The 20,242-nt window shown below is 55.1% G+C and overlaps 2 protein-coding genes across 6 annotated transcripts; one reads left to right on the forward strand and one right to left on the reverse strand.

Annotated features, from left to right (window-relative positions):
* Positions 1-3,381: 3,381 nt before the first annotated feature.
* On the forward strand, positions 3,382-17,293 carry PGAP3 (post-GPI attachment to proteins phospholipase 3). 5 transcript variants are annotated; one of them, XM_004282731.4, is made up of 8 exons: positions 3,384-3,628; positions 4,853-4,950; positions 5,750-5,902; positions 13,672-13,734; positions 14,455-14,516; positions 14,833-14,969; positions 15,228-15,432; positions 15,582-17,293. In XM_004282731.4, exons 1-8 carry the CDS (start codon positions 3,448-3,450, stop codon positions 15,643-15,645), a joined length of 963 nt encoding a protein of 320 aa, XP_004282779.1. In that variant the 5' UTR covers positions 3,384-3,447; the 3' UTR covers positions 15,646-17,293. The 5 variants fall into 5 exon arrangements, with proteins under 5 accessions (XP_033266940.1, XP_012393218.1, XP_033266943.1 ...); XM_033411049.2 differs by lacking the exon at positions 14,833-14,969 and having other exon boundaries at positions 3,382-3,628; positions 15,756-17,293; XM_012537764.3 differs by lacking the exon at positions 5,750-5,902 and having other exon boundaries at positions 3,382-3,628.
* Positions 17,294-17,909: 616 nt separating this feature from the next.
* On the reverse strand, positions 17,910-20,066 carry PNMT (phenylethanolamine N-methyltransferase). Its single transcript, XM_004282730.3, has 3 exons — positions 19,287-20,066; positions 18,564-18,771; positions 17,910-18,439 (listed from the first exon to the last, which is right to left on the reverse strand). Exons 1-3 carry the CDS (start codon positions 19,486-19,488, stop codon positions 17,998-18,000), a joined length of 852 nt encoding a protein of 283 aa, XP_004282778.3. The 5' UTR covers positions 19,489-20,066; the 3' UTR covers positions 17,910-17,997.
* Positions 20,067-20,242: the final 176 nt, after the last annotated feature.

The following is a 20,242-nucleotide window of genomic DNA, read 5'->3' on the forward strand; positions in this document are numbered from 1 at the left end:
ACAATCTGCCCCCAGGTGTTAGCAGGGCTGGTTCCTTCTGGTCATGAGAGTTTCAGTTCAACTGTCACTTTCTCAAAAAGTCTCTGACCACCCAATCCAATGTAGCCTCCACCTCCCTCCCCACTCCCTTGCCCTCCCTCCCTCACTTACGTTATCCAATTATATAACTCAATGCTTGTGACTACATGAAATTTTTTTTTTTACATTTTCTTTCTTTTTAACTGATGACATACACAGATGGCACAAATTTTTCAAAGTACAAGAATAAAAAATGTCCCTCACTTCCCTGTCACCCAGACACACAATTCCTCTTCTCCGCAGAGGCAACATTTCCACTTTCTTATATATCTTTCTAGATACAGTCTCTAAAATAACAAACATAATATATACTCTTATTTTTCCTCACATGAGGTGATGTGTAAACACACACACACACACAAACACACACACTGTTCTTATACTTACCAAAACTATCATGAAGGCTTTTCTATGTCAGGACATTATAAATCTGCCCCATTCTTTTTTTTTTTTTTTTTTGCTATTGAAAATAATGAACAATGCTACTATGGACAGCTTTGTACTTACCCCATTTTGCACTTGTGTAGGTATACCTAGAGATTGTGTAGATATACCTAGGAGAGAAATTGCTGGTTAGAGAGTCTATGTAAATTACCGGGTTACAGGGTATGTATATTTTACACAGTGCTAAATGATCCTACATAGTGATCATACCAATGTGCTCTTACATTAGCAGTGAAATTATCTTAGTCTTTTATTTGGTACTCATTTGTTGTCTGTCTCCCTCCTCTGACCATGAGAAGGATGACACCTAGTTCATCACTGTCCCCAGAGACTTGCACATGGTAAACTGCAATACATATTTGACGAATTAGGAACCCTCATTGTAGACTATCCTCCCATTTTTATTCTAAGAATACGGTCAGTTTGCCTATGAGCCCTCAGCACACTATAATGTTTGCTTTGTCTTTCTCCTCCCTGGACTGGGAAGTATTTCTGATTCACCTATTTTTTTCCTAGTGCAATGGCTGACACCCAGTAGGGTTCAATAAGCCTGAGTTGAAGGAATGAATCAATGACTTTGCAGGCTGTGACTCACATAAGAAACCAAATGCAAGGTAGGAAGCAGATTAAGCTGAGGGGGCTCTGTGGGGAAGGAAAGGAGGGTCTCTGTGTTGAAAAGTGGGGAGATGGAGAAGCCTGGTAATTGTGTAGGGTTCTTCTGGCAGGCAAAACTCTCAAGAGATGTCCCAGAGAAACAACACCTCATCTCCCACCAGGACAACATGACAGATGTCTCCACCGCCCTCTCCACCTTTAACATAGGATTGTTTTCTCCATCAGGTAGCCATGAGTTTTCAAGGACCTATGAAATGTTTGAGACATGAACAGATTTTCAATGTTAGCTCCAAAATACGATAAGAAAACTACAAAAAAATTAATATTTATTAAAAATGTACGAAATGTAACACTATGTCAACTATTTACAGCAACTCAATTCAACTATATATAGTTACTTATAAATTTCTTTAATGTGGGTGTTGCCACATTTTAACATGTTTGATATAATATAGGATGAGGCTTCCAAAATTGGAACCTTAAAAGTTTTAAAAGAGCTCTATTTCTACCTTGGTGTTCTCTCAGAGGGAAAATTCCTGCTTTGTCCATATTTCATCCTCTTTAATTCTAAATTTCCTCATCTTTAAATGGGGATCCTCATAAAAAGGTTCATCCAAGCGTTATAGTAAGGACAAAATAAAATAATGTATTATAAAAGGACTGATCTATCACACAAAATTGTAAATAAACTATACTTCAATTAAAAACTAAAAAATAAAATTTTAAGATTAAAAAAAAAAAAATGAACCGATCCATCAGATGCAAAGTAGTATTAGCACTCTGTTGTTTTCCATCAGCTCCTGGAGGGCTGAGTGGTTGTTTTGTTCATTTCAGCTTCCCAATCAGCATCAACTGGGTGCCCAACTCCAGGGGACACTATTCATGTTATATTTAACTGGAAGAGACACCATTCACAGAAAATAGAATGTGAATGAAGCACCCCTGAGCGCCATTCACAGAACATACAATATGAATGGTGCCTCCTGGAGTTGTGCCTTGCCACCTTGGTGCTAGGGCTAAGTGCTCAGGAAATGTTTGCCAAACGAGTGAATGAACAGAATCCAAATCCAATTTTACTTCCAGCTCATTCCACCTCCCAAGATAAAAAGTTGACCAGGGGTGAAGAGATGGAGAGGAGGAAAGGCAGTCATTAATCTACACACACACTAATTATGCATCTAGCTACAAGGCGTCAATGCGCCAATGAGACGGGTGTGTGTGTTTGTGCTGGTGGTAGTGTGGGGAGGAGGGGTGATATAAAGCGAGTGTTCTATTCCCAAAGATCCTCCTGTTAATTTTTCTTGAAACAGGACACCTCTCCTATCTCAGCGTGGTCTGAATCACACTGGTGATTTGACAGCCCTGGTTCGGCGCCCAAATTCTTACGATGAATTACGTTGTTCATTTACTTAAAAAAACAACAACAAACACAAAAGCAAAAACAAAAACAAACAAAAAAACAACGCGTTCTTAGCGAGTGCCTACCCTGAGGTAAATTCTGTACTAGTGCTGGTAGTAGAGTGGTAAACAAGACAAAGAGACCACTGTATGTTATAGCACCCTCCAGGTGTTATCACCCCCAGAAGTAGTGTTTAAGTTGAGACTAAAAGAATCAGCAGGAGTGATAGCAAGAGTGATACAGACGAGGTAGAGCCACGGGGCTTGAGAGACATGACCCCTTGAGGGGAGTCTGGGGCAGACGAGTGAGGGAGACCAGTAGGCAGGGGCTGGATCGTGCAGGGCTTGTGGAGTTATGATTTTATCTTGAGGCAAGTGGGAGCCAGTATTTTATGAAGAAGGATGACATGGTCAAATTTGAATTTTTGGAAATAGAGCATGGGCTGGAGGGGTATAAGTAGAAGTAGGGGGATGTGTTAAGAGGCTAATGCGGCTGCCTCGGCGACAGACGATGATGTCTTTTACTAGGGTGGCGGTGCCACTGAAGATGGAGATAAATGGACAGTTCCGGGTACGTTAGGGAGTGGAAACCCGACAGGGCTGGGGACAGAAAACTTGCCCTACCTGAAATAAAGAGGCCCTGGAAAAGAAAGAAGACGGATGTTGATAAGATACCACTTTATTTTGCTTCTTAACCCACCTGGTGTCTCCCCTCCCCTAACCCTGACGTCTGTTACATGCAAATAACATTAAGGCGAGGGGCGGGGCAGGCGCCCAAAAAATTCCGGGAACGTTTATTTAAACTGGGGTGGACTTCAGCGGAGAGTAGATGAAAGAACACAAGGCACTTCCGGTTACTCCGGAAGTGAAGACTCCTAAGCTCCTCCGCCGGCGGAGGGCCAGGGTGAAGGGATGGCCGGGCGAACGGTGCGGCTGGTGCTGCTGGTTGGGGCAGCCGCACTAGCAAGCGGCTCCCAGGGCGATCGCGAGCCGGTGTACCGCGACTGCGTGCTGCGGTGCGAGGAGCGGAACTGTTCGGGGGCCGCACTGAAGCACTTCCGCTCCCGCCAGCCAATCTACATGAGCCTAGCAGGTAAGCCCCACCCCGCGATAGGCCCCGCCCATTGGGCTTGCCCTGCCCCTTTCGCCCCCGAAGACCACTCTGCAATCTGTACCTTAGTTCCTCTCCCGGGTCCATTGTGAGTGTGAGTGAGTGGAACCCCAGAGTGATTAGATAGTCTGTCAACCAGGAGCTTCATTTACTTTTTATTTAGTCAGTCAAATGGGCATTTACTACCTCCTGGGTACAAAGACCTGGAAGGACACTGAAATCAGACCAGGGTCCTGACTTCGGGGCTCACAGTCCCCAAGGGGACTTTAGCCTTCTCAAGGGCAAGGGAGAGGATGATTTGAGCCCCAAAGGACTCTTAGATTAAGTAATAGGGAGGAAGGAATCGTTTCTGGCTTTGAGGAGGTGGGGGCAGTGATTATCTTGGAACATTCGAGAGGAAGGGCTTCTGGATGGATGCATTAAATCTAGGCCTGTGGCCATAGTGGGCACTTCCTTTGTGGCAGGTGTCAAAATAGTTATTTTTCACAACAACCCTTTGAGGTCAATTTTCTTAACCTGATTTTTGCAGATGGGGAGACTCAGAGAGGTTAAGTGTCCTGCCCAAAATCACACAGCCAGTAAGTGGTAAAGTGGAGTTTTTAGTTCTGGCCTGTTTGACTACACGTTTCTTCTCTTTACTATCCCTTTGCATACCAGACAGAAAACAGAGAGTGGAGGCCCTGGACAGATATGGACACATCCAGCAGCTTGGTTTACTCAGCGAGCAGGGTGCATGAAAAGGAGTAGTGGGAAATAAAGTTAGAAAGGGAATATGGGGCCTTAAAAGTCAGACTGAAGAATCTGGGCTTCATTTTCATAGATGGGGTGTAAAACGGCAAGGGTTTCTCCCTGGTGAGTGAGAGAAAATCCTGTGTTCAGGAAAGGCAAACGTAAACCCAGGTATCCACAGATGAGTCCATCAGATGCCAAAGTCTCCGTCTTGGGTGAAAGGAAGAGAGAAGAAACATCTCCACTTGCTCACTGTACACTCCTACCCACTAAAACACACACACACATGCCTTTCTCTTATGTATATTTTACACCATCTCTCATCCATCCAAGCAGGAAGCTAGAATTTTCCGATTTCTTCTGGTTCTCTCCAACCTGCAGGACCTCTTGGCCTGTGTTTGAGTTTGGGCCCCATTCGAGCTCGCTCTGTGCCTCCCTATGCTGGGGAGTTCACCAGGCCATATTTATCTGTTTCAGGCTGGACCTGTCAGGATGACTGTAAGTATGAGTGTATGTGGGTCACCGTTGGCCTCTACCTCCAGGAAGGTCACAAAGTGCCTCAGTTCCATGGCAAGGTGAGTTGGAGGGTCAGGGTTAGGTAGATGATGGGAGTAAGATGCCTCTAGTTGGACCACGCTGTCCAAGCAGGCCAGGGTGTGGGGTGATGAGTGTGTGTTTGGGGCAGGTACCTGTTTTTCTCAAAACATGCTGGTTATCATCAGATGGGAACAGTGTGTCCTGCCTCTGGATTTGAGGTAACAGGATCTGGGAGGCTTTGGAGTCTCCTCAGGGAGTGGTCCTGGGCTGCTTAGGGTGGTTGAGATGCCCACCTTGCTACAAAGACCAATTCCCTGAGCATCCCCCGGCACACTTTCTGTTGCTTCTTCAGTAGGAGTCTGGATTAAAATAATAATACCCCCTCAGATTGCCCAGCGAGACACAGCTTGCTGATGCCTTTTGATCCAGTATGATCCTGTTCTAGAGTGTTGAGGTTGGCAAGAATTATTCTCCCCAGTTTGTCACAGAGTAAGCTGAGGCTCAGAGGGCTGTGGTTAGTGGTAGAGGAGGGATTAGGACCTGTGTCTTCTAGATGGCAGGTCTGTGCTATTTCCACCAGGCCATACTGAGCCATCCACACTGCCCGGCCTGGTCTTCCCAGTGCTGTGAGTGCTGGCCAGGATAGAGGGGTAACGCTCACCCAGGGACTGCAGGGGAGTTTGCGGAGCTGAAGAGGGACTGCCCCTGAGGCTTTGGCCAAGGTCCAGAGCTGCGGAGCCGGCCGGGGGCCTGGTGATGCAGCAGGTCAAGCAGCGGTAGGTTGGACCAACTGGGCATTGCTTGCTCCTCAGACCCCTCCCCGTGCTCCTTTTTCAGTGGCCCTTCTTCCGGTTCCTGTGCTTCCAAGAACCAGCTTCTGCTGTGGCCTCTTTCCTCAATGGCCTGGCCAGCCTGGTTATGCTCTGTCGCTACCGCACCTCCGTGCCAGCCTCATCCCCTATGTACCCTACCTGCGTGGCCTTCGCTTGGGTAGGTAACCTGGCAGGATTCCTGCTCAACACCCTCACCCAGGAATGAGGAACTCTTAGATCCCCATTATCACCCACCTAGCTTCCCCTCTGTTTTCCAGGGTTAAAGTTGCAGCTATGGGATGGTCGAGCCTGGGGAGAACATGGAAGGTACTGAATTAGGCCTTCCGTTTCTAGCAGAGTCCTAGGTCAGGCTGTTTGAGAGAGTGGGAGAGAGGAAAGAAACATTGTTCTTGTCCTGAAGCAGGAAGCTGCTGAAACACCCAGCAGGGCAATTTACAAACACAGAAAGGAGATGGGTGGGAGCATGCGGGGACCACAGGTCTTTCCAAGGACCCCTCTGGAAGGTTCAAAGCACTGTCAACCGCAGCTGAGGCCTGGAGGCAGAAGCAGCCACAGCATTCCATCTAGAGTTCAGTCTGGTCTTAGACCATCCCTGGAGAAGCTGAAATATGTTCCATTTGAGTATCCAGAGAGGGCTGTGAGCTTCACAGAACGGCTGGTCAGAAGAGCCAGCATCCAGAGCGTGGAGCTGCGTGAGAAGCAGGGACTGTGGTGCAGGAGCCACAGCAACCTTGGAGGGGGGGGTGTGGGAGGAGGAGGTGGCGGTGGATGTCTCTAGACCAGAGCTACCACTGGAAGCCTTAGGGAAACAGCCCACCCTCACTCACCTTCCTGCCATCAAAGCAGCCTCTTGTTCATATATCGAGCGCCTGCTCTGTGCCAGGCACTTTGTTGGGTGCAGGAGAGCCACAAGGATATAAAAACAGACGGGTCCCTGCCCTCTGGTACTAATCACATAAGCGCACAATTGAATGTAAAAGGACAGCTGTGAACAAGTGCAGTGGAGGATAGATGTGTGCTGCTGTCGGGGTGTGTGATGGGGTCTAGACCAGTCCAGGGCAGTCCAGGGAGGCCTTCCCTGAGAAAGGGGTGTGTGAGGTCAAATCAGAATGATGAGTGAATGTGCACTGGCAGGACAGAGTGCAGGTTATATGAGGACCTGAAAGGCCAGGAGACCGACCAGGCAGGAAGCTGGGAGGGGGTGTGAGGCGGGTGGGCAGGTGGGCAGCAGGTGGAGCCTGGAGATGGATGGGGATGGAGAGCCTGGAAGGCACAGTAACACTTTAGATCTCGACGGTCAAAGCCTCATGAAGCAATGAGGGTTGGAGAGAAGGGGCTTCGTGAACATATCTGCTATTCTGGCTACTGTGTAGAGACCAGGTTGGAGCGGGCAGGAGTGGATGCGGGGCCTAGTTGGTAATTTTAGCATGGGGCACAGTAGCGAGACTAGAGAGGTGGCCTGGGTCTTGGGAAGGAAGGTATTAAAGAGAAGTATGTTTGAGCTATGTTTTGGAGGTGACATTAAAATTTTTTAAATGTATTTATTTTACAAACAACTACATAGCTGTTACTGTGTGCCAGGCACCCTTCTAAGCGTTTTATAAATGTTAACCTTGTTAATACCATAACAAGTTTATGAGGTAGGTAGTATTATTGTCCCCAGTTTACAGATGAGGAAACCAAGGACTGGAAAGGTTAAGTAATCTGCCCCGGAGCCAGGGTTCGAATCTAGGCATCTGGCTCCAGAGTCTACACTCTTACCTTCTTGGCTGTGTGGATAACCTAAGATGGGAAGAGAGGAATCAAGGATGACCCCTGTGCTTCTGCTTAGGAGACAGTGATAGACACTGTGGATGCGGTCACCAGGGGGGAACTTGGTGAGAAGAGAAGGGGTCTAGGATGGAGCCTCGAGGAACCCCAAAACTTAATGGCTGAATAGAGGAGGATGAGCCAGCAACAGAGACAAAAGGAGTGGCCAGAGGGGGAGGTGGGAAATGATCCATCGTGTGGTTGGGGGAGCCCTGGGACAAGGACAGGAAGGAGAGAGTAGGCCATACTCCTGAATTCTGCTTCAGTCAAATAAAATGAGACTGAAGGCCGCCCCTAGATCTCTGAGGACCTTGGGGAAACTGATAGTGTTGGGGTGCCGGAAGTCCAGGCCAAACCTCAGACTTGAGGGATGGGGATCGGAAGCAGGGCAGCAAGGAGGCTGCCGAGCCTCTGGGTGATGCAGCTCCTCCCTAACACTTCCCATTCAATAGACGTTAATAACTTTTATCAGTTACAGAACACAGATTACGTGACGGGCATGGTCCTCAGTTCTGTACATACATTTTCTCACTTAATCCTTGTGATACCACTGTGAGCTTTGTGGAAGGCTCAGAGAGGGGAAAACCTGCCCCAAGTTAACAGCTAACAGGGTAGTGAATAGTGGAGACAGGCTGGCACCCAGGGCTGTCTGGCTCCAGGGCCTGAGCACCTAGTCCCTCTCTGGGCTCTCTCCACGTGCTGTGCGAAATGCTTATCTGCCGTGGGTGGAGAAAGAGGTTAGCACTTGTGGTAGCTGAAGTCCCCGCCCCAAGGAGCTAAGCCAAGTGGGAGGTCCAGGTCCTGCCAATCTGGGCGGCAGGATGGAGGCAGAGGTGAGGAGGGCTCAGGGAGAGAGCTTTGGGAGCTGTGAGGTGGGGAGATCATATCGTCTGGGGGAGAAGTCTTTCAGGGAAGCGCAGAGAGGAGGAGAGGCTTCATCCGGGATTCGTAGGCCTGGTCAGGCTTAGACGTGTGCACGTGGCAGGAGAGGAGGTTAGATTCCAGCATTCCAGGCTGGGGGCACAGCAGGAGCAAAGGTGCAGAAGCTGGTCAGTGTGGGGCCTGGACAGGCATCCTTGGGAAGGTCAGCCTGACCACAGCGTGGCTGGGTGAAAGGGAGTCGAAGGGGGGTAAGATGAAGCAGAGAGGGCCCCAAGTGCCAGGCTGAGAGGCAAGGACTCTTGTGTAGGCAAGGGCCTGGCATCAGCCCAGCCTGTCACAGGCATGGGTGGGATAGAGCCACCACTTCCTGTTTTAGGCCTCACACAGAGAAGGGAATTTGGTCCTGGCCAAGAAAGCAGGAAGGGTGGGGAAACTGAGGACAGTACATCCGTCCCCTTTCCCTTGGGGTTCTTCCAGGGACACTGCCGCCTGGCTCACCGCTTTACCGCCCCCTCGCCCCTGCCCCTGTTAGCACAGGACAGCCCGGCCTGATCTCTCCGAACTAAACTCAGAGCCTCCCTGGGTGGACGTGCTGGTCTGAGGGTCCCAGCGTTTGTCTTCACGACACGCGCCAGAGGCCAGTGGTCACTTCACAGCTCTTGCCTTGATCTCCCTGTTTCTTGGGTCTTTCATCTCACTGGCATCTGCCACTCAGCTTCCTTCTTGGTGAGGATCATACCTCCCAGGTGTACCCTGCAGTCCAGTGTGACCAAGGACCCTTAGGGACAGATCAGGAGATGTTAGGTTGAGAGGGGACAGATACCTGGGGCCTGTGTCACAGGGCACCCTATGGGATGTGGTGTCCTGGGACATGGGACCCCCTTCACGCACCAGTAGGCCCTCGAGGGACAGAGTCTCAGTGCCCACACTCCCTTTGATGATCCAGTTTGGATTTTACACTTGATCTTTAGTCCTGTGTATGTTTGCAAGCGCGAAGGATCCCAGGCTCTGTGGAGGGTGTGGCAGTGGACTTTGTCCTGGGCTGGGTTTTCTGGAACAAGTGGGGCTCCTGATTTCTGGTGGGGTGGGGTGGGAAGGCCCCCCCACCTGCTCCAGCTTAGGTCTTGGGGAGGGGAGTGGGTCTCAGTCTTTTTCTCCGGGAATTAGCAGAGCTAATGAAGCTTTGGCACAAGAAGTCAACCCCTGCCTTGGCATTTAGACCTGGACGTAGGCTGGGCAGCAGCCAGGCTTTGGAGGAGCCTTGAAAACTCGGCCCTCCACAGACCTTTGACTTCGTGGAATCAGGGGCCCCTGCTCTCTGCCGAAGCTGCCAGGCCAGACCAGTGCTCTGCCCCTTCATCCAACAAGGAAAGGTCCTCAGGGGTAGACGTGAGGCTGAGGGTGCCGGGAAGTCCCAGACTGTCTCTGCAGGATGATTCAGGGAGGTGGGGACTAACTGTACCCTACCTCTGCTGAGGGAACTGTGAGAAGAGACAGGTTAAGCCTACAGCAGAATGGTGGCTAGACTTCAGGAAGGACATCCCTACGGTCAGACAAGAGCCAGTGGAACAGGCAATGGCAAGAAATCAAGGGATTTTTTTTTTTTTTTTCGGTACGCGGGCCTCTCACTGCTGCGGCCTCTCCCACCGCGGAGCACAGGCTCCGGACGCGCAGACTCAGCGGCCATGGCTCACGGGCCCAGCCGCTCTGCGGCATGTGGGATCTTCCCGGACCGGGGCACGAACCCGCGTCCCCTGCATCGGCAGGCGGAATCCCAACCACTGTGCCACCAGGGAAGCCCAAGGGATCCTTTTTGATGGTGGAAAAAGCCCCCCTTCTCTAGTCTCCATCCACTTCTTGCCCATTCCTTTCTCAGGAGTGAACTGGGGCCGGCTTGCCCTGCCTGAGGCCTCTGGGGGGGCCCAGGATGGCAGCAGGCATCATATTTAACATTCTGCCTCCCCCACTTCTGAGACACCGAGCTATTTAAAGACCCACTTGTCCCCACCTCAGTGGTGTCAATGACAGCCCCGAGCACTGGGGCTTAGTACTGGGGTCGAATTCCTGACAGATCTGGCTCACTTGGCATCCAACCAGTTTCACGGCTGTGATATTTTTGTCTCAATTTTCCTATTTTCCAACAGACTGAAACAGCCTCCTGATCTCCCTCCGCCCAGCCTTCCTTGTCCCCCACCAGTTCCACCCTCGTTGGCAACCTGCCCCGCCTCCCCCTTTCCTCAGTGTTTATGCAAAGTTCTTGGCGTCCATCGCCCTCCTGGCCTGTCTGATTGACCAGTTATCCCCCCGCCCCCTCATGCTACTCAGGCTTGGCTGAGGAGGCTGGGAGCAGCCGTACACTTGGGCTGTCCCTTCCCTCCACGGCCCTCTGTCCCTTCGCTTGAGTCTTGATGACAAACTCAAGTGAAGAGAAGTAGCATCTCTTCGGTGCATCCTGGTGGGGTGGTGGCTCAGGAGCAGGGACGAGGGGCCTCTTCCTACAGCTGAGGCATCTGCGTTCTGGAATCAAGAGACCCTGGGGCCCTGTGGTTTGCCCTGGAACACTGTGACCTTTGCAGGGGGGGGCGGTGTCAGGTGAAGGGAAGTGGTAGGGGGTCAGTCCCTGGACATGATGAAGGAAACTGACATTTCTGGGTCACCTAGCGTGTGCCAGGCCACAGTAACAGCCACCACTTACTGAATGGCTTCTTTGTGCCCCGTATTTTGCAGACATCGTCCTCACAACCCTCTTACGCAGTGGATGCTATTATGAACCCCGTTTTGTAGGTGAGGCAGCTGAGGCTCAGAGAAGCTGTTATTTGTTCAAGATCACACAGCTCTTTAGGGGCCGAGGCAGAACTTGAACCCAGAGGCCATCTCCTTATGGAGGCTGCAGACATCCTGCCCCCAGCCTGGAACTATGGGATGAGCCTAGGCAGTTGTGGGGAGACCACCCCTTCTTGGCCTAGACCTCCCTGGCCGGCAGGGAGAATGGGAGGCAGACTTGGGCTCTTTGGCCTCAAGTCTGTGAAGTGGTGTGAGGATCCCACACTGGTCAACTAGGTGGGGAGAAGTAACTCCTAATGTTTAACCCTGTTCCTGGGCGCTGTGCTGTACACTGTACTTGTATTGCTCATTAAATCCTTATCAATACTATGATTATTCCCATTTTACAGATGAGAAAACTGAGGCACAGCAAGGCTAAATAACTTGCCCAAGGACACACAGGAAATGCAGAGGCAGGATTTGAACCCTGGCAGTCTGGCCCTAGGGCCTGCATTGTTAATGACACTATCTCCCAAATCTGTGGAGAGGGTCAGAAGAGGAGCCCTCCATAATGGGAAACTCCCCAGGGGAGAGGGGACTTTTCAGGGGTGCAGAGTCCAGGCTTCAGGTGGGTCTCTGTAAGTGGAAGGCCCCCTGGGGAGGCAGTTGGACAGGGAACCAAGCCGGCCCCAGCCCCATCCCATAGAGCTAAGCCCTAGCCCTGTGCATCCCCCCCAACCCCCAGCCACCACTTAGTTCAGTCCTCCTGTCACCTCCCCCTTCCTGCCATGGGTGACAAGGAGGCCTGGCTGGCCGCCATTCCCTGCTGCCTTCCCCACCACCTCCCCCTCACATTGGCTCCAGGGCTACTCTTCCCCAAGGGTGTCCCTGTTCCTCTCCTGCCCAGGAGACCTGGCCCATGTGATCGCCTGGGCCCCGTCTCCAGCCCCGGGCCTGCTTCTCTCCCCACGCTGACCCTGAGTACCACAGACTCTGCAGAAGCAGAGTCTGGAAAACGACCCGTTTTCCAGCCTCCGGACCATGCCTCCATTGCTGTCTCTGGGGAAGGGGTAGCACCAGGGATGGGACAGGATGGCTGTCCTCAAAGGAGGAAGCAGCCTGACCTGGACTGATCACCTGACATCAGGGCTGGAAAGGGGACAAAGGATCACTTTGACCAGCCCCTGATTTGTCCCAGGGGGAAGCTCGGGCCCAGAAGGACAAAGCCTGTGCCCAGGTCATGAGAAGCATAAGCAGCAGGAGTTAGCCCTGGACCCAGGCCAGACAGGCTTACACCGGACTCCCCGAGCCTCCAGAGACTTCCAGCTTTGCAGTAGAGCCCAGGCCTCCACCCCATTGCTCTTCCCGCTTCCTCATAAGCCCCCTCGAGCCTGCATTAGGGAACTCATCCTACCCTCTGACCTTCCTGCTGCACAGCGGCTGGAGAGTGGCTTTTTACCCTGCTCCCTCTGTCCCCTGCCTGCCCAGCTCTCCTGGTATACTGGGCCCCACTGCGCAGCTCCGGCCTTTACCCATCTCCGGCAGGCCTGTGCCGCCCTAGTGCATCCACCCCCACCTCCAGGGCGTTCCAGGCCAGACCTTGGCTGTTTCTCCCTTTGGCTGCTTTCCCAGCCCTCCAGTGTGTGTATCTGCACCCCAGCCCACCCTCCTTTCAGTACGTTGGGCTTCTGCTGTGGACACAGCAGTCCCTCAAAAAAAGGTCGGCACCAACTCCCACAAGAGGCAGGCCTCATTTGCAAGATGATCTGTGCTCTCTCCCCGCAGTTAATTTCCAGGAGAAAGGCCTCCAGCGTTCCCTTGGGCCCTTGCCCACCGCTGCCCCCCCAGCCCTGCTCCTCTACTCCTCCCAGAGCTTGGAGCAGCAGCCACTGGCCTGGGCCCGGAGGGTTGGGCCGGCCCAGCCGGGAGGAGGCTGGGCTCCGTTGGCCAGGCTCCTCCTCAGAGACTGGCCCCAGTGGGACCTACTTGATCTCCCTCCCTTGCTTGCTTGCTCTGGACACACCCCAAGCTGGCTCGAGCCCCTCCACCCCACCCACTTCATTCCCGACACCAGAGGCTGAGGTCACTGGTTCACCTGGCCCGGGTGGGGCTGTCATCAGCACCTGCCAGTTGGGGGAGGAGGTGAGGTTCCCCGGGGGCTGTTGTCTTAGCCACTGAGTAACCAGGGAACTTGACTGTGCTGGAACTGGTTCCCGGGCCAGGCCGGAACCTGTGGCGGCTGCAGCCCCCGTGGCCTTGGGGGTTCAGGGTGGTGGGCAGCTGAGCCTGACGGCCCCGGGCTGGGTGGGGATGGAGGGACACGGGTTTGTCCAGTCCATGGGCTCCAGGGCCCAGGGGAAGCATGCTTCTCAGCTCTGTAGATCCCTTTCCCCAAAGTGAGATGGATGTGAGCCCTCTGGGGGGTCTTCCCCACCCTGGGGCACCACACTCACCAGCCACTTCCCTCCTCAGGTCTCCCTCAATGCTTGGTTCTGGTCCACAGTCTTCCACACCAGGGACACCGACGTCACAGAGGTGAGCGCCCTCCCACTCCCGTTTCTGCTGGAGACAGTTCCCAGCGGAGCCAGGAGCAGTGGGGCAGAGCTGAGGAGCCAGGAGCGGTGGGGCAGAGCTGAGGAGCCAGGAGCGGTGGGGCAGAGCTGGCTTAGTTCTCTCTTAGTTCTCGTACTGCCTCGGTTCACGGAGCACTTGCTCTGTGCTGGGCGTTTGAAACCTATTCGTGCACTTGAGCCTCACTTGACCCCTGTGAGGCAGGTGTGATTATTGGCTCTTCTTAACCGATGCGGCAGCTGAGCCTTGGACGGGGTGAAATCACTTGCCCAGCATCATGCCGCCAGTGAAGGGGTGCAGTCCAGACTTGAGCCCTCAGCTGCTGAGCTCCAGACCACACTCTGAACTCTGCGCATGCTCTTACGTTCTGGAGTCTTGGCGGGCACCCTCTACCCATACCTCTAAAGCCTCGCTGCTGAGCACACATTTTTTTTTAAATTGTATGTGAATACAAGGGTCAGTCTATTGAATCCAGGCATGAAACAGCGATAGACAAAAGGAGCACGAGACACGTCCCCACCAGCCATAGGCCTAGGACTCCCACATTAGACTCTGGCTGGGCCTCTGCCACCCCTCCCTGCCCCCATCCCTAGTGGGTCCCCTCTGGAGCCTGCCCTGCATGAAGCCTTGTCCACCACCTGTTGCCCACACACTGGTCCTTCATCCAGCTCTCCTTGTCCTCAGAAAATGGACTACTTCTGTGCCTCCACTGTCATCCTACACTCAGTCTATCTGTGCTGTGTCAGGTGAGCCCGCCTTGGCTGCTGTGGGAGCAAAGTCAGACCCTGGGGGCAGAAAGGGGTCGCCAGTCTCTCCGCTGGGGGTGCTGTCCCAGGGCTTTCATCTCGCACGTGCATACGCTCCAGATGGCTCTGGATATAGGGACTCTGTGGTGGGACCAGGGGCCCTGGCTCTTTCCAAGGAGGTTGGCAAAGTCCACAGGAATTGGAGGCCTGCCCTGCTAGCCTGTTTTGATGGGGGAGGGGGCAGTGGCTCCCCCACGCTGCTGCTGCTGTGGGGACGGGTCACCCTGCATCTGAGCGGCTCTGGGTGGCGGGGCAGGACCGTGGGGCTGCAGCGCCCGGCCGTGGCCAGTGCCTTCCGGGCCCTCCTTCTGCTAATGCTGACGGCGCACGTCTCCTACCTGAGCCTCGTCCGCTTCGACTATGGCTACAACCTGGCGGCCAATGTGGCGATCGGTGAGGTGGGACAGGGTCTCTGGGGGGGCTGGACCATCTGCAGAGCTGCTGGCTTGGGGTGGAGGTGGGCATTGGTGCTGTTCCCAGAGAAGGAGCTTCTAGAGAGACCCTTAGGGGGAGGGAAGGGAAAAGAATTGGGGGTGGGAGAGGGGGGAGGTTGGGAGGAGCCCCTGAGGGGGGCCCTGGGGTCACGGAGCATGGGGCAAGGAGAGAAGGAGGTCGGGGAATGAGCCTCTCCCCGCCCCCACCCGCCCCCAGGCCTGGTGAACGCGGCGTGGTGGCTGACCTGGTGCCTGCGGAATCGGCAGCGGCTGCCCCACGTGCACAAGTGCATCGTGGTGGTCCTGCTGCTGCAGGGGCTGTCCCTGCTCGAGCTGCTAGACTTCCCGCCTCTCTTCTGGGTCCTGGATGCCCACGCCATCTGGCACGTCAGCACCATCCCTGTCCACGTCCTCTTCTTCAGGTGGGTGCTCCTCCCTGCCCGTCCTTGCCTGCTTCTTAGAGGCCTCTGTGCACTGGTCACCCACTGCCCGCTCGCCTGCAACACCCCACCCTGCCCCCAGGGGACGCTCTCAGAGCTGTGCCTCAGTGGGCTCCTCCCTTGGCCCACAGCTTTCTGGAAGATGACAGCCTCTACCTGCTGAAAGAATCAGAGACCAAGTTCAAACTGGACTGAAGGCCCTGGAAGCGGGTCTGCCCTCTTGGGGACTCTGTCCCTCCCTGCTGGCTCCCCTTCTTCCCCCCCGTCCCCGCCCCAATCCTTGAGATGCCTTTTTTTCCTTTTAGCATCTTGTACTTGGACATGGAGGGTGTGGGACCAGAATCACGTAACCTGCCCACCCCCTTGCTCACCCCCACATGGCCCTCAGTTTTTGGCGTCAGTTCAGACCTGGCCTCATAACATCTGGGGCAGGAAAATGGGCAACCCCTCTGGTCCCTGGAGCTGAACAGGGCTGGAACTGTGTTCTTAGCTCCACCGAGAGGAGGGCTGCCTCTCCCGCCCCATCATCTTCCTCCTCCCATCCCCTCACTGCCTGGGTGGTTCCCAGAGCCATCTGTCTGGCTGGGAGACCAGGTACCACAGGCCTTTGGGGATATAGTGGGGGCCCCTTCTGTTACCCCCGTGCCCTCCTCCGGGGCACCACTAGGTGGCACTAGATGCTTGCTCTTTGCCCAAGTTTCAAGGCAGGTCTCGTTCTCCCCATGGGATCTAGAGGGACCAAGCTGTTGGGGTTGGGGAGCAGCCTCACCCAGACTGTTGTCCCAGTCAGACCCCCAGGAGGCCTCACCACACTCCCTCTTCGGGGCCAGGACCCCAGAGAACCCAGGACAGGAATCCCTCTGGCCCCTGTGCTGCTCTTCTGGTTGGGAGCCCGCACGTGAGTGCGTAAGGGAGACCAAGCGTCTAGGTGACGCTGGTGGGCACGGGCCTGGGTGTGTGGGATGCCGGGTGGGGCAGTGTGTGTGAGCATTGGCCTTGTGCAGTGTGGAAAGCGGGGGTGTATGTGAGTGGTTTTGAAGTGTGGTGTTGGGGGGCAGGCGGGTTAGTGTGGGTTAGGGGAACGTGTAGAGACTGAGTGGAGGTGCAGGGGAGTGTGAATGCCACACAGTGGGCGGGGGGGAATCAAATTATGTCCACAGCCATTTACTGAGCACCAACCCTGTACACAGCCCCAGGCCAGGCAGAAAGCCAGGGTGTCCCCAAGATCTGGCAGGGGTAAGGGTGTCCAGGCTGCATGTGTGTATATGTGTTCCTTTCTTTTGCCGCCCTCTTTACGAACCTCATTGGGCTTCTGCACAACCCAAGATCTCCCCCAGAATCAGCCCCTTGGGAGGCAGAGGGAGGAAGAAAACTGGGGATCCTCCTTGCCTGGACGTGGTTGGCCAGCCCCTACCCCAGTGTCCTGCCTGCTAAGCCCCTTTGCCACTGCCTGACCCAGGGGAGGGAGGGGGCAATCTGAGGGAGGAGGGGAGAAGGCTTTGGCTGGGTCTGGTTTCTGGTCTTCCCAGAGGCAGGCAGGGGCCGTGCTGTACCTACACCCTGGTAAAGGTGACCCCTGCCAGTTGCCAGCAGCCATAGCACATTCCTGCTCCACAAGGACAGAATATGGAGCTGCAGAAACTTTCCATCCAAAGGCAGTGTCTGTGACTGGAGCAAGGAGTCAGGATTCTCTGCCCTCTTGCCTCCCCCTGGGGGTAAGGGCGCTGAGCTAGGACTCCAACCTCAGGGACTTGGGTGACCTGTAACTTCTTTTGATACTAAGAACTATTTTAAGGTAGGAGGGTGGCAAGGGACATTCTTAATAAACCAATTCTCAGACTCACCTACCCTTTTCCGGCTCATTTGTGTAAGTAGGGTGGGCTGGAGGGAAGAAGACAGAGCTGGCTGGAGGCAACAGGCAGATGGCGTCTCTACCTAGGCCCATGGGAGTGGGGATGGCAAGGACCAGATTCAGGGCAACAGCAGATCTGGATGGAGCTCCCGTCCCGCTCGTAGTGGGGGCTGGGAGAGTGAGCTGGTGCCTGTTCTTCCCCTCTGACTTCCCTTGGCCTTTGTGCCTGGGTTGTAGCACCACCGCCTGCAAGTTCTCCTAATTATCCCCCTTCACCTCCCCTTCTGGGCTCCGCTAAGCTCCTCTATTATTTATTTGTTCCTAACCTTTCTGAGCTTCACCTGCAAACAGGATAACAGGACCTGCTGCCGAGTGTGAGGACTGAATGGACCTAGCAGGTGCCTGGCACGCAGCAGATGCTGAATGAGTTTCCTCTGACCCTGGCTTTCCTTAGTTTGGGAAGAATGAGTGTACGGAAACCTTCCTTCATGGAAGCTTCTGGGAAAAAGGCCAGGGTTGATGCCTCCCATATGCCCACAACACAAGAGAGAGCTCTGGGCCCTTGTAGCTTCCCAGGAGAGCCGCAGACTGCACTTAACACCAACCAGCATGGACTTATTTCTTTATTAGGTGCCACCTCAGATAACAGGGAATCTAGGTGGGTGAGGGCCGCCGACACTGTATGCACTGGGGCCTCACACCCCCACCTTCTTCTGGGCCCAGGCGAAGAAGATGCCCTTGACATCATCTACGCCTGTCCGAAGGTGGGAAGGCATGATGTAGGTACGCAGATCCCTCACCTCATAGCCGCTACGCACCAGGGCCTCCCTCACCTCCTCCTCACGCACTGGCACCACTGCCAGCCTGGCCTCCCCAGCCAGGTACCATGACTCCTCCAGGGCCCCGATGAGGAGGAGGTGCCCCCCAGGCCTCAGCAGTGTAGTGATGTGGTCCAGGGCCCGCTGGAAGCTGGCAAGGTCCGGACTCACAGCCTCTAGGCAGAAGGTGGAGACCAGGGCATCGGCAGGCAGGGGCGCCAGGCTCCCAGCGCCCAGGGGCTGGGGCTGGTGCACGTCGATGGGCAGGATCCGCTTCACCCTGGCTCTCAGCTGGCACTCCTTCTCTTGGCAGGATTCACTGTTTGACTCAGAAGGCAGAGTCAGGACCAGGGCTCTGGACTGCCCACACCCAGTTCTCTGTTGCCTCCCACCAGCCACTCCGTGGGAAACCCCCTGCCCAACCCGTACCCCCCAGCCCTTACCCCTTGCCCTCGATGAGACAGACATGCTGGCTGTACACGCTCCAGTCGAAGGCCCCAGGCTCGTCTCGCAGCCAGAGCCCCAGCTCCTGGCGGTTCACCTCCAAGAAATCTGTCATCGTGATGTCCTCAAAGTGGGCACAGGCGCTGAGCAGCTGGTAGATAGTGGGGCCTGAACCAATGTCAATGAGGGTGCGTCCAGACACCTCACCTGGGTGGGGCAGAGGAAGCAGGTCCTGGTGCTAGGCCTGTGCCTGCAGCCCCCAGCCTCAGTCACGGCCTCCCTTACCTGGGGCTTCTTCCCCCTCTCTCTGTTCCTTCTCCCCCTGGAAGTGTGTCTCTGTCTGGAAGAAGCATTAGCTCTGGAGTTAGACTAACCAGGGTCTGAGTCTGGCTCTAACGTCCGCTGACTTTTACCTTGGGAAATGAACCCAACCTCTCTGTGACTCAGGCTCCGCAACTATACACTCTAGTCACCTACCAGTGAGGATTAAGTGGGGGAACTCTCAGGTGCCTGGCAGCTTCTCTCCTCCGCCTTTGCCCCTCATTCTGCATTCCCCACCTCACTTCTCAATTCTGAGTGCTCTCCCTCCCGACGCCCCCCTCACGTGAGGGATGCTTGCTCCTCTTCTGTTTTCACCCCTTAACTACCTATCCCCATCTGGCTGTCGCGTGCGCGCCCCTTTGGCTCCCTGATGACTCCTTGTCCTGTTTCCCAGCGCTCACCGGTGGCGAAGGTCTGCGCCAAGCAGCGCAGCTTCCAAGGCCCGACGCCGTCGGGGCCGCTCAGGTCCCCCCGAGGGGGCGCGTAGTTGTTGCGGAGGTAGGCGCGGGGCTCGAAGCGCTGGTAGGCCGAGGCGACTGCCGCCCGGCCCGGGTCTAAGTCGGGGGCCGCGCCCGCAGCGTGACTCAGGTCTGTCCCGCTCATGCTGCTGCCGCGGCCGCCCTTGTCCCCCGCTCGCCTTTATCTGCGGCCGGACCCCCGCCCCGACCTCTCCGCTGCGGGGGCGGCGGCTGAGCGATGAGCCGCCCGGGGCCACGCGCGCTGCGTTTCCCTTACCCCATCCATCTCCTTTAGTGTCGGAGCAGCAGACACACGGGGGGAGCATCCGTCCCCGCCCCTGCTCCACGGTTGCTCCCCTCTGCCCTCCACCCTTTGCCTCACCTGCCCTGGTCCAAGGCCAGCTCCCGCGCCCTGCCCCTCAGCTTCGTGCCCCCAGACTCCTTAGACCCCTGCGTCCACCAGCCCCAGCTCCTCCCTGTAGCTCTTCTCCATTCACCCCTTTTGCCTGGCATCCCTTCCCTTCTTTTTTGCCAGGGTTCAAGCTAGCCCTTTCCCCCATTCCCAGCTCCCAGCGCCAGGGACATCTCTTGGGACACCCTGTCCAACAGCCACCCCCCCTTCCTTAGTGAGGTCACCCCAACTCCCCTTCTCCGCCTCTCCCCTAGGCCTCTTTCGTCCCCGTCCTCCAGCGTTGCCCCCGCCCCCCGCCCCGACTCCAGAAAGGACAGTCCGTTCTGGCCTCCGCCACGGTCGCCCCGGGGCCCCAGAGCGGAGCTCCGGCCCCGCCCGTCAGATGGCAGCGACGATAGGGCAGGCGAGCAGGGATAAAGCACTTAGCGGACAGAACTGCCCGGGCCTCCCCTGCGGGCCCTGCAGGCTCCCAGCCGCGTATCTGGGG

The sequence above is a fragment of the Orcinus orca genome, chromosome 19 (genome assembly GCF_937001465.1).
Source record: "Orcinus orca chromosome 19, mOrcOrc1.1, whole genome shotgun sequence".
Lineage (NCBI taxonomy): Eukaryota > Metazoa > Chordata > Mammalia > Artiodactyla > Delphinidae > Orcinus > Orcinus orca.

Bases quoted from the DNA above. Each gene is read 5' to 3' on its own strand.
- PGAP3 (XM_004282731.4), top strand. From the start codon at position 3,448: ATGGCCGGGCGAACGGTGCGGCTGGTGCTGCTGGTTGGGGCAGCCGCA. The intron at 5,903-13,671 runs GTAGGTAACCTG...TTCCCTCCTCAG, and splicing joins CCTGCGTGGCCTTCGCTTGG to GTCTCCCTCAATGCTTGGTT. The intron at 14,517-14,832 runs GTGAGCCCGCCT...GTGGCGGGGCAG, and splicing joins GTCTATCTGTGCTGTGTCAG to GACCGTGGGGCTGCAGCGCC.
- PNMT (XM_004282730.3), bottom strand. From the start codon at position 19,488: ATGAGCGGGACAGACCTGAGTCACGCTGCGGGCGCGGCCCCCGACTTA. The intron at 18,772-19,286 runs GTGAGCGCTGGG...TGCCCCACCCAG, and splicing joins GGCGCAGACCTTCGCCACCG to GTGAGGTGTCTGGACGCACC. The intron at 18,440-18,563 runs GTAAGGGCTGGG...TGAGTCAAACAG, and splicing joins TGTCTCATCGAGGGCAAGGG to TGAATCCTGCCAAGAGAAGG.